At 43.2% G+C, this 17697-nt stretch overlaps 1 protein-coding gene across 2 annotated transcripts in view; it reads left to right on the plus strand.

The window, feature by feature from the left end:
- Positions 1 to 11176, plus strand: part of FAM184B (family with sequence similarity 184 member B) — a 149928-nt gene extending 138752 nt beyond the window's left edge. For both annotated transcript variants that reach the window (XM_040419043.1, XM_040419044.1), the window contains exon 14: positions 10934 to 11176. In XM_040419043.1, the coding sequence (XP_040274977.1) occupies positions 10934 to 11024 (91 nt within the window). In that variant the 3' untranslated portion in view covers positions 11025 to 11176. The remainder of the gene's footprint in view (positions 1 to 10933) is intronic.
- Positions 11177 to 17697: the final 6521 nt, after the last annotated feature.

The following is a 17697-nucleotide window of genomic DNA, read 5'->3' on the forward strand; positions in this document are numbered from 1 at the left end:
TGTTTCCGTCTTTAGCTGAAACCATAAAATCTCTTCACCTGTCTTCATCCAGCTCGTTCTATCTCGCGAAGTCGTGAGCTAGGATGACAAACACGTAATTGGTTAATGTGCACCCATTTTTCTACAAATTCATCCCCCTTAGGGATTTTTATCTTGTAGACCACAGGTGACAACTTGTCAGTGATGACATAAGGTCTTTTCCAGGAAGGTAAGAACTTTTTCTCCTTCACTTGATCCCGAGCTAAGTTATAGAGATAAACCTGATCGGAAATTTGATACTCCTTCTAAGTAGTTTTCAGATCGTAGTACGTTTTAGCACTCACTGCGGCCTTCTCAATATTCTTCTGGGCAAATGCAAAAGCATGTTGAAGGTGCTTGAGTAGATTTTCCACATATTGATGAGATGTTGTAGCATTTATTAAATTGTGGTCTGTCGTCCGGTAGAGTAAATGCTGGGGCAACACCATCTTCCTGCCTGTGATCATTTTGAAGGGAGAAAGTTTGGTTGCTGCGCTCGGGGTGGTTCTGATGACCATAAGAACCAAAGGCAACTTGACATCCCAGTCCGTACCGGATTTATTGACAAACTTTTTTTAAATGTTCATAATGGATTGGTTGTAGCGTTCCACTCCACCACTAGCGGCTGGCCGATAAGCTATATGCAGCTTCCTATTTACCCCCAGTATCTCCCACATCTTTTTGATCACCTGACTAGTGAAATGACTTCCACGATCAGACTCGATGCGTTAGGGAACCATGTTATGGATCATCATGTGCAATGGATCCTGATGGATGTTAATTATAGGAGTGGGTTTTACCTTCAGGCCGAGTTGCTGCATCCGGTTGGACAAACAGATCAAAGCATCTGCGTTCTTCAAATTTTGTCCCTTCTTCACTTGAATGGGAAGAAGAAATGGTTTGCATCTTTCAGGGATTTAAACCTCATCAGCAACCATGATACTCACGGCATAGGGCATCTGTTGTCCCCATCTTAAGGCTTGCGCCACATCCTGGAACCCCTCTGGGTCTCCCGGTAATCTGGACCATAGATTATTATTGACCAGATCAATTTGCATTGCAAATCGATGCAGATGGTCGTTACCTATATACAGTACATCTGATGCCGTGGTTCATTCAACACGACGAAAACGTGTTCTGTAGTCTTACTTCCTATGGAGATAGACAAAAGACAACTTGCAACCACATTATGATTCTGGGAATCTTCATCCAGATCATTAACCCAATGGTCCTGTGGAGAGGAACTTTTAATCATTTTAGGATTGGTGACCTGTTTTAAGAGTCCTAAGCTTACATAGCTGGCTTTGGATTTCAGATCCAACTTGGCATATTTCACCCGGGCTATATTGTTCACCTGTATGGGAATCAATAAATTGTCATTGACCTTTTTAATCCATACCATGGATTGAGTATACTTGGCCAGGTCCGCGACTTCGTGATTTCCCCCTTCAAGAGAAATAGTCAATACATCCTCATCCAAGATTACCTTTTCGATTCTGTCATTCTGGATGGTAATGATATGAGCGGCACCGTTGATAGCTTCCTCGGGCTTACCATTTTTCAGGATCGTGACATCCGGCGTTTGACTGTTCCTAAAATGAACTTCAACAGAGTTAGCCCTCTATTCAATCACATGACAACCACGTTGGGTTTGTGCATTGCAAGAGTATCTATAGGCAATGAGTGCCTTCACCTGAGTCCAAACTGCTTGATTAATGAAGTCTATTATGGAACTCAACCTTTTCAGAAGGTCAATTCCTATTATCAGCCGATCATATGGAAGGTCCACAATCAGTGTGGGGTGTCTAATTGTCTTCTTGCCAGTTTTAAATTTCATCCATGCTGTACCTTTTGTGGCGAAACCAACCTCGCCACTGGGTGCTGGAGAAGCCTGGTTGCCAGCCTCTTGCCCCAGGATTATGGGCCCTCTCATCAGCCCATGCTAAACTTAAACTCCATGGCGATTTGACTGTGTTTGTGGCATCTGAGCGCTATTTGGATATATTGAGTGCTCAGATCAAAGCCATCTGGGGATAAGTTGAATGTAGGGGTTCTGTTCAGTTTGATAGGAGTTATGTATTTTTGTGTAGTTTTGCTGTTGTGAATAGAGGTATTTTCTGTACCTAGTTGGCTTACCACACCCAGTTAAGCCAATTATCTCACACAGCCTAACTCTGTAAAAACTGGTTTTGGGCAGAAAAGCCATGCTTCCTTTGGCCACAAAGGACTTTTACTAACTTTTGAACCCCTGGTCTAATTCGTGCCATTTTTGGATATGTTAAATGTCTGTGTTTACTGTAATGGTTTTGACATTGTATATTTGAATAGTGATTTCTGTCCTGTTGTCCCCACATGTAGAATGGCGATGCCCTTTTGTCCTGAGAGATAATTAAATTACTCCTCGGTTGTCTCCAGAGCAGAGAGGAGGAAACCAGGATGCATTGTGGGGATGTATTGTGTCTGTCTATCCTGAATTGCTGCCTCTGTCCTTGGAGATAAATTGGATTACTTCCCAATAATCTCCAGGACAGAAGACTCTGTAAAACTGTGTATTTTCTTGCCTGTGATGATTACATTAACCCATTGTGTAAGGTAATTGTATCACAGGCAGAGGGGAGGATTTTGTGTGGGAGGGTCTGAGTGTATTGTACGTGTTTACTGGTTGTTTTACAAAACCCTGTGGGTGGTACTAATGTGTAACAATGTTATATAAGAACAATAAACCCACAGCTCTGGGTGCCCACTGCTTTACCCTCAACACAGAGCTTGGTCTCGTTCTTGGGGGGATTCACTGTATGCTGTTAGAAACTGATTGCTAGGAGTGTAAGCCGCTTGGGTGCGTTTCCTATTCGTCTGCTAGCAGCTATTCGTGAGGTTCCGTTTGGAGCATTTTCTTGTATGCCGTAACATCTTTTACCTGCAAAGTGTCTCCACCTACACTTATCAAAGAGCCATCGAATGATTTCAATCTCGGTCTTTTTGCTGTTAAATCCAGAACCTGTTGGAAATAACTGTATGATAAGATAGTGGCCTGTGATCCCGTATCAATTAAAACCCTGATCGGCCAAATATGTTCTTCTTGGATATAGGAATTCACAAAATATCGGCCTTCAACTTGAAATAAATCACATAGAAAGTTAGGGTGTCTATTCATTTCATGCTTTCCGAGAGCGTGACCTCTCTGCAGCGTCGCGACCTCTGGTAAATCCTTGACATTCCTGCTGCAGGGAACAGGAGTAGTAGCCCCCACCTTTAGGTAAAAATGGACTATGTCACAGTTTATAGACGGTTCACAGCCTGACGCTGATTCGATAGAATCACTTGTTGGAGAAGACACAGGATTGCAGGGATCGACAAGATTAGTCTGCAAAATAGATAACATATTGGACACCTCCTCCCTGGCCACAATTTTAGGGTCAGGAATGCTGCAAGGCATAGGATTAGAAATCAATTTAGATTCTTCCTCAACCACCTTGATAACCTTTCAGTGGCTTGGGCTCTGACCCTCCCCTATGCCTTTATGGGGCTGAGCTGGGACCTGGAGTTGCCCCTAAAAAAGGTTCAGGTTGGTTTTCTGGGGACCCCTGGGACAACTTACTTACAATGTCACTCAGCTGGGCCACTTGTTCTGCCAGTTGATCAAACCTGTTTGGTTTGCGCATATTTAAATTTTGTCGGGTGCCCTAATACTTGCGTCAACGGATCTAAGGCAAGGAGAGTCATGAGGCAAGGAGAATCCCCACTCCTGAGGGTCACCCTGGAGGAGGGAGATAATTATTCCAACCCTCTGTTGGTCAGAACCAGACGAATGAGGCCGCAAGCGAAAATATAGCTTACAACTTTCCTTGAAAGCCAAAAAGCACTTGCGGTCTCCTGAAAACCGATCCGGCAGCTTGACATGAGGTTCTGCCTGCAGAGCGGCAGAAGAAGGTATTGGGAGCGTCCGGGCGGATTCTTGGGCCTGTATCCTCTCCCCCAGTTCCTGAACAATTTGCGCCAGGTTTTGTACATGGTCGGTGAGACTCTGTAAAGGGTCCATGATGATGTATGGGCCTGTGATTCTGTCACGCCGCCGGATAGGAAGGGAGTAAGTGCACCCCCTGTCTGCCACCCATGCCTCTGTCCCTACCTACTTGCACTTTCCCGTCCTAGGTAACGGAGCACAACTGGGCGGTGGTCCCTGACCTCAATAAGTGCGGAAAGACAGAGAGGACAGAGACAGAATAGCGGGCGGAGCGGTGACACAGTAATAGACCAAGCTAGGCCAAGATGGTAAGGGCGGCTGGCAAGTAGAGGTTCCAACACTGAGGTTGAGTCCAAACGGAGGAACAACAAGACAAGTCCGTATACAAGCCAAAGGGTAAAAAACGGGGAGGTAGCGTCAGTACACAGGAATGGACAAGAAAAGGTCAGGTCACAAGCCGAAGGTCAAGCCAAGAGGTCACGTCAGGAACAAGGAGCAAGCAGTAGCGGGTCAAAAAACAGGCACGGGTCAATATCCAGATATCGCAGAGAACACACTAGCAAATAGCCTAGGACAATTAATTGCAGGCAACCTGTGGCCAGCAGTTTGTCTGTTTATATACTGAAGGGCAGGCGTCATGTTACGTGGCCAGTGCCACATGACCTCCCACCATGTCTGTAGCCGAGCGCCGAGTGCCCAGGTCGGCGCTCAGCCCCTTGACCATCACTATGGGAATGGGGGACGTCGGCTGATGTCTCTGCCTGCACTAAGTACACTGGAAAATGGCTGAATCCAAGATGGCTGAGGCTATTTATAAGACTGTGACATCACAGGGCTGGCTGGCTACTTATTGGCTGCATGCATGGCATTGTGGGTGATCCCTCGTTCCCAGAGTTCCTTGCTCCATGTCCTAACACGAGCAGTAGCCATTTCACCACGAAGCGTGAGGAAATTTGGAGCGAATTGAAGTTTTCCTGAAATTCGGATCTAATTCCTCTTCATCAACTTCGATAAGCTCATCTCTTTTTTTTATATTAAATTTGTTTATTGGGTTTTTTCTTACAATACTGGAATAAAATTTAACAGTGCTGAGTCCGAGTACAACAATGCGCAATCTGCCAACATTACAAATATAAAGAGTTATAACACATTGAACAGACAAAAACATACAAATCTAGTGCATAGTCTACACTATTTTAAGGGGTTTCACAAACTCCCTAATCACTTCCATATTACTTTTAACTCGGATCATCTTCTGTCTATCCAACCTTATCGCCCATCTCCCTCCCCCCCTGATGGTCATCTCGGTGAACTTCGCCGGTAGCTGCTCCGGTCCCCACCCCGCCCCATTCCGGGACAAAGATAAATACTCATTCAGGACATACCACATATTCCACATATCTCTCAATCAATGCAAGAAGATTTTTCCATTGCCTAATATTCAATACTCTTTTTGATCCCCTTTCTCTTGCGATAATCACTTTTGCCGCCATAAGGCCTCTTGTCCAGACTCTTTTCTTCTCTCTTTCCCTAATTGGTGACGGGAAACAACCTAGGAGAGCCACATCCGGTTTATATGAAAGGGATATTAAAGACTCTGCTTAAAGCTCCAAAAACCTCTCGCCAATACGATTGCATACTTGAACAGGTCCATATCATGTGAATATAATTGGCATACTCTTCACTACATCTCCAGCATTTTGGTTCTCGTTCCTTATAAATCTTACTTAGCAATATTGGGGTCAAGTATATTCTATCAATAATATTGAAACAAATAATCAAAAAATTACTAGAAATCGTCTTTTTTATATTTTTGTATATATTCCCCCATTCAATTGTGTGCAATCCAATATCCTTTACCCATTTTCCCTCACTTTTAAATTTTAGTATTTTCCCCATTCCCTTTCTTATTATCCTGTAAACTTGAGAAATGGTCACCCGTGTTGTCGTGTTTTGGTGACAGAAATTTATAAATTCTTGTTTTATTGTGGTAAAATTCGCTCATCTCTAATCACAATGTATTCTGATAAGTCCTGATATTCATGAGCTCCTGCTTCTCCCCAGGCCACTGATTGACATTTTTTTTTCAAACTGAAATCAGCAGTAGGGGGCAGGGAGAGCAGGAGCTCATGAATATGAGGACTTACCAGCAAGCACTAGAGATGTTCTGTACAAGATTTTAGCAAAACAGCTGGAAAAAGTGACCCAGCATTTTGCTAAGGGGATCTGTCACTAGATTAACCTTCTCCCGACCGCCTAACGCAGGGATGCGTCCTGCGGGCGGTCGGTTTGTTCCTCCTTGATGCTTCGGCGCGTCATCTCACGAGACGCGAGATTTCCTGTGAACGCGCGCACACAGGAGTGCGCGTTCACAGGATCGGAAGGTAAACGAACTGATCTACAGCCTGCCAGCGACGATCATTCGCTGGCAGGCTGCAGATGCGATTTTTTTAACCCCTGAAGGGTATATCAGATGCTGTTTTGTTAACAGCGTCTGATATACCTGCTACCTGGTCCTCTGGTGGGCCCTTTTGCTTGGATCGACCACCAGAGGACACAGGCAGCTCTGTAAGTAGCACCAATCACCACACTACACTACACCCCCCTCCTGTCACTTATTAACCCCTTATTAACCCCTGATCACCACCCTGTCATTGATCACCCCCCTGTAAGGCTCCATTCAGACGTCCGTATGTGTTTTGCGGATCCGCAAAACACAGACACCGCGGATCCGCAAAACACGGACACCGGCAATGTGCTTTCCGCATTTTGCGGATCCGCACATTGCCAGAACTATATAAAAAATGCCTTTTCTTGCCCGCAATTGCGGACAAGAATAGGACATGTTCTATAAGCTCTACAAAAAATGCAGTGTTCGCCCTGATCAGGCCTGATCTTGCGTGCACACTTGCGTTCAGTCCGCCCCACCACAGTGACAGAATTATCTATTTTTCTGATAACTGCAAAAACACCGTAAAATTGCTGCGCCGCTATAAAGATCACTTTTGAGGGGCATGGCGAGTTCATAGAAGATTTTATTTTTTGGCACAAGTTAGCGGAAATTGATTTTTTTTTTTTTTTTTCTTACAAAGTCTCATATTCCACTAACTTGTGACAAAAAATAAAATCTCACATGAACTTACCATACCCCTCACGGAATCCAAATGCGTAAATTTTTTTTGACATTTATATTCCAGACTTCTTCTCACGCTTTAGGGCCCCTAAAATGCCAGGGCAGTATAAATAGCCCACATGTAACCCCATTTTGGAAAGAAGACACCCCAAGGTATTTCGTGAGGGGCATGGCGAGTTCATGTAAAATTTTATTTTTTGTCACAAGTTAGTGGAATATGAGACTTTGTTAGAGAAAAATAAATAAAATCATTTTCCGCTAACTTGTGCCAAAAAAAAAAAATACTGCCCTGGCATTTTAGGGGACCTAAAGCGTGAGAAGTAGTTTGGAATCCAAATGCGTAAAAAATGCCCTGTGAAATCGTAAAGATTCTCATTGGAATTTGGGCCCCTTTGCGTACCTAGGCTGCAAAAAAGTGTCACATATGTGGTATCGCCGTACTCAGGAGAAGTAGGGCAATGTGTTTTGGGGTGTATTTTTACATATACCCATACTGTGTGAGATAAATATCTCTGTAAAAGACAACTTTTCCTATTTTGTTATACAAAGTTGTCATTTTACAGAGATATTTCTCTCACCCAGCATGGGTATATGTAAAAATACACCCCAAAACACATTGCCCTACTTCTCATGAGTACGGCCATACCACATGTGTGACACTTTTTTGCAGTCTAGGTGCGTAAAGGGGCCAAAAGTCCAATGAGTACCTTTAGGCTTTACAGGGTTGCTCACAATTTAGCCCCGCCCAAAATGCCAGAACAGTAAACACACCCCACAAATGACCCTATTTCGGAAAGTAGACACCCCAAGGTATTCGCTGAGGGGCATATTGAGTCCATGAAAGATTGAACTTTTTGTCACAAGTTAGCGGAAAGGGAGACTTTGTGAGAAAAAACAAAAAAAAATCAATTTCCGCTAACTTGTGGCAAAAAAAAAAACTTCGATGAACTCGCCATGCCCCTCACAGAATACCTTGGGGTGTCTTCTTTCCAAAATGGGGTCACATGTGGGGTATTTATACTGCCCTGGAATTTTAGGGGCCCTAAAGCATGAGAAGAAGTCTGGAATCCAAATGCCTAAAAATGCCCTCCTAAAAGATGCTCATTGGAATGTGGGCCCCTTTGCGCACCTAGGCTGCAAAAAAGTGTCACACATGTGGTATCGCCGTACTCAGGAGAAGTAGGGCAATGTGTTTTGGGGTGTATTTTTACATATACCCATGCTGGGTGAGAGAAATATCTCTGTAAAATGACAACTTTGTATAAAAAAATGTAAAAAGTTGTCTTTTACAGAGATATTTATCTCACACAGTATGGGTATATGTAAAAATACACCCCAAAACACATTGCCCTACTTCTTCTGAGTACGGCGATACCACATGTGTGACACTTTTTTGCAGCCTAGGTGCGCAAAGGGGCCCAAATTCCAATGAGAATCTTTACGATTTCACAGGGCATTTTTTACGCATTTGGATTCCAAACTACTTCTCATGCTTTAGGTCCCCTAAAATGCCAGGGCAGTATAAATACCCCACAAGTGACCCCATTTTGGAAAGAAGACACCCCAAAGTATTTTGTGAGGGGTATGGTGAGTTCATGTAAAATTTTATTTTTTGTCACAAGTTAGAGGAATATGAGACTTTGTAATAAAAAATAAAATAAAAATAAATCATTTTCCGCTAACTTGTGACAAAAAATAAAAACTTCCATGAACTCACTATGCCCATCAGCGAATACCTTAGGGTGTCTACTTTCCGAAATGGGGTCATTTGTGGGGTGTTTCTACTGTCTGGGCATTGTAGAACCTCAGGAAACGTGACAGGTGCTCAGAAAGTCAAAGTGCGTAAATTCACATTTTTGCACCACAGTTTGTAAACGCTATAACTTTTACCCAAACCAATAAATATACACTTATTGCATTTTTTTTTATCAAAGACATGTAGAACAATAAATTTAGAGGAAAATTTATATAGAAATGTAGTTATATTTGAAACATTTTACAACAGAAAGTGAAAAATGTCATTGTTCTGCAAAAATTCCGGTCAATTTCGATTAATATAAAAAAAAGTAAAAATGTCAGCAGCAATGAAATACCACCAAATGAAAGCTCTATTAGTGAGAAGAAAAGGAGGTAAATTCATTTGGGTGGTAAGTTGTATGACCGAGCAATAAACCGTGAAAGTAGTGTAGTGCAGAATTGTAAAAAGTGGTCTGGTCATTAAGGGGGTTTAAGCTAGGGGAGCTGAGGTGGTTAAAGGGAACCTGTCATCAACATTATGGTGACCTCACTGAGGGCAGCATAAATTAGTGACAGAAATGATGATTTCAGAGGTGTGTCACTCTTGTAAGTGGTTGCTGAGAACCAGCATCATAATTAGGGATGAGCGAATCGACTTCGCATAACAAACATCCAAAGTCGATTCGCATAGAACTTAGTTTTTCTGTACTGTATTAGAATGTATTGGCTCCTTCTCGCAAAACTTCTCATAATAACTTCATAAATCAATTTCTACTGTAAAAAAATATTTCCCTTACATGGGTTCCAAGGTTCCACTTGGAACCGAAACCGAGTTCGAGAAATGTTTTTATACATTAGAAATTGATTTATGAAGTTATTATGTCAAGTCTCGCGAGACTTCGCGAAGTAATAACTTTGGCTCATAGGAGCTAATACATTCTAATACTGTACGGAGCTCCTGCTCCGTACAGTATTAGAATGAAGTTTTATGTGAATCGACTTCGGATGTTTCATTCGAAGTCGATTCGCTCATCCCTAATCATAATCATTGCAGCATAGACCTTGAAAAGAGTCAAATCTACTTGAGAAGAGTCATGGTTATTCATAATCTGCTCTCCCCGCCCATCTGCTGATGATTGGCAGTTCCCTACTAGAGAAAAAGGGAGAAAACTAAGTAGAAGCCTGTCAATCGTCAGCAGGTGGGCGGGAGAGCAAGAATTCATGAATAACCATGACTCTTCTCAGGTGGCTGTGACTCTTTTCACGGCCTGTGCTGCAATGATTATGATGCTGTCTTTTTCAGGCCCAGTCTGCAATGATTGTGATGTTGGTTCTCGGCAACAACATATAAATGATGGACCGCTGAAATCAACTCACCTGTCTCTACTTTATTCTACCGTTAGTATGGGCAGCATAAAGTTGATGACAGGTTCCCTTTAAGCCGCCCATAGTTAGTTAGGACACCATAAAACTGGTGATAGATTGCCTTTAAGACTTACAGTATACATTTATGGCGTATTCATGGGATAAATTATAAATGTCTGATAGGTGAATATCTTCTGAATCAAATAGAGTTCTTCAACTGCGAGGGGCTGTATCCACTGCTAAAGAAGCTTCCCCTTGCTGCTTGTTTACCAGAGCTGGACATCTCGCGCCTGTACCACAGCTCTGAGTAGTGACGCAAACACTGAGGTTGTACTACCAATGTCAGAGCAGTGACTGTGCGTGCGCCGCTACGCTTCTGTTAAAAGAAGTTCCAAATTCACTCCACTAGTGGGATGGGGTAGAAAACTGGAGTAGCATTTCTAGACATGTTTTAGATGGTCCATATTAAACAAGCCATGTGTGATGTTTGATAAATTTGGCGTAAAGTACCAGACTCAAGGAAAACTGACTTTATTACCCTTATGATAAGTTCCCCACTTAAAGTTATGTTATTCTTCTGTTATTCCTCCTAGAATTATTTGAATTCATTGAAAGGTGGATGTTACTGTTCCCCCTGTTCCCTGTGCAGGTCCCAACGTTGACATCTCTTTTCATATATTTTGTGTAGATATTGACATTCTGTTTGTAATTTTAAGGCGCAATCCCTGCAATGTGCCATCGAAGACAGAATTAAAGGATCAAGAGACCAAGCGCCCGGAATGGTTCACCAAATATTTTTCATTTTGAACAAAGATGACCAATCAACCGGATAATGCACCCCCTGACTCTGATATGTAACACCATCATGACTGCACTCCATTCACCGCCATAAAAGCTTTGCTGTAAAATTTAATTTTATTAATAAAATATCCTTTGAACTTTTTTTATTATATAAAGATAAATTATTTATTCCTGACAAAATAATAAAAATATGTTAAAATAAAAGATAAGCATCCAATGTGCAGTGTTAAAATTATCTATCTATATTTTATCAGCGAGTTTATCCTGAGTAAAAAAAAACAACTGACACATTCAGCAATGCTATACTGGCACACGGGCATCAGTTGAGAGAGAATGGCCCATCACATCACAGGTCCACCCGTTTCCCACCTATCCCCACCCCACTCTGTATGATGTGCTGTATGTGTCCAATGTGTCAGTGGGGTGTGTTGATTGTGCCCAGTGTGTCGGGGGGGGGGGGGTGTTGTATGTGTGCAGTGTGTCGGTGGGGTGTGTTGTATGTGTCCAGTGTGTCAGTGGGATGTGTTGTATGTGCTTACTGTGTCGGTGGGGTGTGTTGTATGTGTCCAGTGTGTCAGTGGGATGTGTTGTATGTGTCCAGTGTGTCAGTGGGATGTGTTGTATGTGCCCACTGTGTCAGTGGGGTGTGTTGTATGTGCCCAGTGTGTCAGTGGGATATGTTGTATGTGCCTAGTGTGTTAGTGGGGTTAGTTGTATGTGCTCACAGTGTCAGTGGGATGTGTTGTATGTGCTTACTGTGTCGGTGGGGTGTGTTGTATGTGTCCAGTGTGTCAGTGGGGTGTGTTGTATGTGTCCAGTGTGTCAGTGGGGTGTGTTGTATGTGTCCAGTGTGTCAGTGGGGTGTGTTGTATGTGTCCAGTGTGTCAGTGGGGTGTGTGGTTTATGTGTCCAGTGTGTCAGGGGTGTGTGGTTTATGTGTCCAGTGTGTCAGTGGGGTGTGTTGTATGTGTCCAGTGTGTCAGTGGGGTGTGTGGTTTATGTGTCCAGTGTGTCAGGGGTGTGTGGTTTATGTGTCCAGTGTGTCAGTGGGGTGTGTTGTATGTGTCAAGTGTGTCAGTGGGGTGTGTTGTATGTGTCCAGTGTGTCAGTGGGGTGTGTTGTATGTGTCCAGTGTGTCAGTGGGGTGTGTTGTATGTGTCCAGTGTGTCAGTGGGGTGTGTTGTATGTGTCCAGTGTGTCAGTGGGGTGTGTTGTATGTGTCCAGTGTGTCAGTGGGGTGTGTTGTATGTGCTCACTGTGTCAGTGGGGCGTGTTGTATGTGCCCAGTGTGTCAGTGGGGCGTGTTGTATGTGTGCAGCGTGTCAGTGGGATGTGTTGTATGTGCCCACTGTGTCAGTGGTGTGTTGTATGTGTCCACTGTGTCAGTGGTATGTTGTATGTGTCCAGTGTGTCAGTGGGGTGTGTTGTATATATCCAATGTGTCAGTGCGGTGTGTTTCACTGAATCCGGACCCATTCATTTCTATGGGGCTGTGCACATGAGCTGTGATTTTCACGCATCACTTGTGCATTGCGTGAAAATCGCAGCATGCTCTATTTTGTGCGTTTTTCACGCAACGCAGGTCCCATAGAAATGAATGGAGCTGCGTGAAAATTACAAGCATCCGCAAGCAAGTGCGAATACGGTGCGATTTTCACGTATGGTTGCTAGGTGACGATCGGGATGGGGACCCGATCATTATTACTTTCCCTTATAACATTGTTATAAGGGAAAATAATAGCATTCTCAATACAGAAAGCTTAGTAAAATGTGGATTGAGGGAGTAAAAAAATAATAATAATTAACTCGCCTCCTCCTCTTGATCGCGTAGTTGCCGATCTCTTATTACTTCTTTAATCATGAGCTGTCGGCTAAAGGACCTGTGGTGACATCACATCACATGGTCCATCACTGTGGTGATGGACCATGTGATTGGACCATGTGATGAGCTCAGTGACGTCACCACAGATCCTGAAGAAAGAGCAGAGACCGGCAGCTATGAAGGAGGTGAGTTAATTTTATTTATTTTTTTAACCCTCAATTGACTTTCTTCTAAGCATTCTGTATTAAAGAATGCTATTATTTTCCCTTATAACCATGTTATAAGGGAAAATAATAAAATCTACACTATAACTAACCCAAACCTGAACTTCAGTTTGTGCAAATCGCATTGCACTCGCGCGGAAAAAACTGAACCACGCAACTCATTCGCAGTCAAAACTGACTGAAATTGTGTGCTCACTCGCATGATTTCCCCCCCACGCACCCGCATCCGTAACGCCCGTGTGAAAGAGGCCTAAGTGTCTCAGATTTTATCATATCAGAGTGAAGACTTTGTCCATATATAATGCTTGCATCTACTTTACTAAGTGCATTATTATCTTATTTCTGTGATTTTCTGTAAAAGAGCTTCCACTAATTACATGAAATGCCCTGTGAACCCCTTATACGTAATACAGTCTAAAAAAAAAACACATAGTGAGTGGCCAGAAGGTTTTCCTCATGTAATTATCCCTCAGTATGAACACCCAGCCCCATGCAAAGGATTTGTCACTCTTGTCATGCTCATGTCATGTTTGTTAGGCCACTTTCACATGGTCAGTGTTTGGTCAGTATTTTTCGGCAGTGGCGTAGTGTGTGTGTGGGAGGGGGCCATTGCCCCGAGCGCAAAAGTGCAGGGGGCGCCAGGCAGCAATCACTTCAATGAGGGCCACAGGAGCCTATGGCTCCCGTCCCCTCCGTTCTTCCCAGGATATGGCCTGAAGCCTATGAGGCAATAGAGCGTCCGTAGTGACTAGAATGGAGTTTCTCCTGGGAGGTATGATGTCAGGGGAAGAGGCGGGGTCCCATCATACAGGGGGCGGGGCCTAAAGATGTGCAGGAGATTCTACAGAGCACGATGTTGGAGAGAGGAGCAGAGGCTGCAGGTCAGTATGTGGAGGAGAATAGTGACAGTTATTTTTACTTGGGGGGCTTTTTGCAGGGGCTGAAGAGAGGAGGAATAATCCTTGTACTGGAGACTGCATGTCAGAGGGGTCTGAAGAGAGGGGTCGAGTGATATTATTTACATGGGACTGTATGCTGGAGTGGCTGACTGCAGGGGGGTGATAATATTTTAAATGGGACTGTATGGTGGTGGGGCTGAAGGCAGGAAGAGTGATGAATTTTACATGGGACTGTTTGCAAGAAGGGCTAGAAGGCAGGGGGAGTGATGTATCTTACATTGGACTGTATGCTGGAGGGTCTGAAGGCAAGGGGAGTGATGTATTTTACATGGGGCTGTATGCTGGAGGGTCTGAAGGCAGGAAAGTGATTTGTCTTACATGGGATTGAAGGCTTGAGTGGCTGAAGTCAGCGGGGGATTGTATCTTACATGGGGCTGTATGCTGGAGGGGCTGAAGGTGGCGGGGGGTTGTATCTTACATGGGACTATATGCTGGAGGGGCTGAAGGCAGGAGAGTGATGTATCTTACATGGGACTGTATGCTGGAGGGGCTGAAGGGGGCCATAATTATTACTATAAGGGTCCATTCACACGTCCGTAGTGTATTGTGAATCCGCAATACACATGGCCGGCACCCCTATAGAAATGCCTATTCTTACCCATAGAGATTGAATGGGTCCGCACCCATTCCGCACAATTGCGGAATGGATGTGGACCCATTCTGCGGATGTGTGAATGTTGCCTAATACAGATGGGGCCATAATTATTACAATAACACTACAGAGGGGCCATTATAATATTATTATTAATTATACAGAGGGGGCCATTATATATCATAATTATACAGAGGGCATTATACTTATAGGCACTACGGGGAGGTCTGTTATCTGTGGATGATAGTAAAGAGAGGAATCTAAAAAAAAATCTGTGAAACTCTGCAGAGACGCGGCTGAAAGAAGGTGTCATTGCGGCCTTATCTCCGAATAAAGACTCTGAGGAAAGTCTAGATCACAGGAGAGGTCACTGGATGTAACAGGTATGGTGCTGTATTCTCCTGTATATTTCATAGCAACGTAGGTTATGTCCATCCAAATATCTTTTTTTTTTCCGGTGGATATAGAATTTGGCCCACACTGCCTCAGCCCGGCCCCAGACTTCAGGTCACACTGTGCGTCTTCTGAATTCTGGGGCCTCACATCCATCTACTACATTATCTGTTCTCAGAGAGTTATCACTGTGTTATATGTGGTGTTACATAGGACTGCAGGTGACATCTACCTGCTTGGCTTGCCCCGGGTGCTGGCAACCCACGCTATGACACTGTTTGGCACTATTTGTAAGCCAAAACCAGGAGCTGGTCCCAAAGACAGGAGAGGACACAAATAGTTCCACGATATTTTCCCTCTGAAAGTTCTAATCCTGCCTTCAGTTTACAAATACGGACCATGTGAATGTAGACTAAAATTGTGTTCACATGATGTTAATGGCCTCTGCCTAAAGTATTTGCCAAGAAACGTTCCCGACCTATATGTTTAATAGAGGTCATGATGGAGATGTCCTCTGTCAATCACAGTTACCCAGATGTGTTCCTCCGGTTGGTCCAGTTGATGAAGTCATAATGGGCCACAAAAATCCAAGAGAAAAATTGCATATGGAGTTGCATTTGGAGGTGTAGGTAGATCTATGGCACACCCAAAAAAGTTTTCAATGCTGTTTTAATCAGTATTCATATTCACATAATTTTGTAAATTTTTTGTCTAGATTATATAGTAATCTTAACAGGCCATACAAGGTCTCAACGTTTCGGTCAATGGACGACCTTTCTCAAGGGATCTGTAAGAAATAGTAAATATGTGGGGTTGAGATTTACAAAATGATCAATTCATACACTTGTAAAAAAAATGCCAGCATGTATAATCAATGCTACCGTACAGATTCCTACAGATTCCCTCCCAAAAATGGAAAGTACGAGCCTGCACCTGAGATCTTCGTCACCTGACCTCCTTGAAATTACACTGTAGTACTCTTACTGAGTATCATAAGAGTAACCATATACCTAGAGGACTACGTTCCCATTTACGACCAACACTCTTTAAAGATGATACAGATTTCTGTGACCATTTTGAAAGTATACTTAACAAATGTTCATTTGATTTAATGCTTCTCACGATTGATAAAGCACATCAAACTATCAACGATCTCACCAAGCAAATTGAAGCCACTGAGAATCAACTCACCACCATTTTACCACAAGACGAGTGAATCACCCTCCAAGAGAAGACATCTAAACAGATTACAGAATACCAAAGACAAACTGAATCGACTAAACGATCTAAGTTCATCAGAGATGCAGCGGATTATAGATTAAACCGTGTTTATAGATGGCGTGACCCCAATTTCCAACCCTCGTGGGATAACCATCATCATCAACATTCATCAAGATTGAGTTCTTCTGGCTCTGATAGTGAAAGATTCTACGACCAATATCGATCACAGCATTTTTTATCAAGAGGACGGGCACGCCACAGACACGACAGAAACGGACACGGAGGAGCAAGAGGAACCGACACAGAAAACCGCATCCTAACCCGCTCTCAGGTAATGTGGATAACCTGGTAATGAATATATCTTCTGTCAATTCCCCTGCCAAAATTTCCGTATTACGAAAAGGTCTCTCTTTTTGCCCTACAACACCCCTAGACACTTTCCTCCTTGAACAAGAACTAAAACGGTTTTACCGGACCATCAGAGTAAAGACCCATTTTGGTCAACCTGATAATCAAAATACACTGAGGCATATGACACCAAAAGACGCTTTAACACTACACACCCTCGGCTTGAGGAACAAGGGCTCCTTTATGCCCCCTAAGACTTACCATCCGGTAGAAACTTACATCTCCTTTACTCAGCAATCTATACAACAGATTTTAGGGTCCCACTCAAGGGGTGAATTTAAACATTCACAAAACCTGTCTGTCATAGAACATAGAGCTATTTCTGAATTACGGCAACACAAGGATATCATAATAAAACCAGCGGACAAATCCATGTACATTAGGGAGATTACAAATCAATTAAACGATACGGTCGCTTACAAACCACTCATGACAGACCCTACCACCAAAATCAGCAATAAGATCAGGACTATACTTGGACATTACCGCACACTTGGAGTCATAGACGATAACACGATGACATTTCTGACTAAACAACACCCTATAACAACAGTTTTTTACATTCTCCCAAAAATTCATAAAAATCTACAAAACCCGCCAGGTAGACCCGTAGTGGCCTCTACAGAATCTATATCAGCTCCTCTCTCCATTTACCTTGATGGAATTCTCACACCCTTAATCAAAACATCACGTTCCTTTCTCCTTGACACTAGTGATTTCATCAACAAACTCAAATAGTGCCAACCAGAACCTAACTCTCTACTGATCACTATGGACGTCAATAGCCTCTTCATGTCCATAGAACACAAATAAAGGTATAGAGGCCACTGCTCAACTCCTCTCGACACGCTCCACCCTCAATGACAAACAACAGGAATTCTGTTTAGCATTACTATCCATGGTCTTACTTGAATATTTTTTTTTTTCTATTTGTGGATCAATATTACGCCCAGAGACGGGGGGACAGCCATGGGGGCCAATGTGGCCCTGCCTTACGCTAATGCGTATATGATACATTTTGAGGAAAACTTTGTATATCCCCATCCATTCTTTAAACAGC

This window comes from Bufo bufo, chromosome 2 (assembly GCF_905171765.1).
Source record: "Bufo bufo chromosome 2, aBufBuf1.1, whole genome shotgun sequence".
Classification (NCBI taxonomy): Eukaryota; Metazoa; Chordata; class Amphibia; order Anura; family Bufonidae; genus Bufo; species Bufo bufo.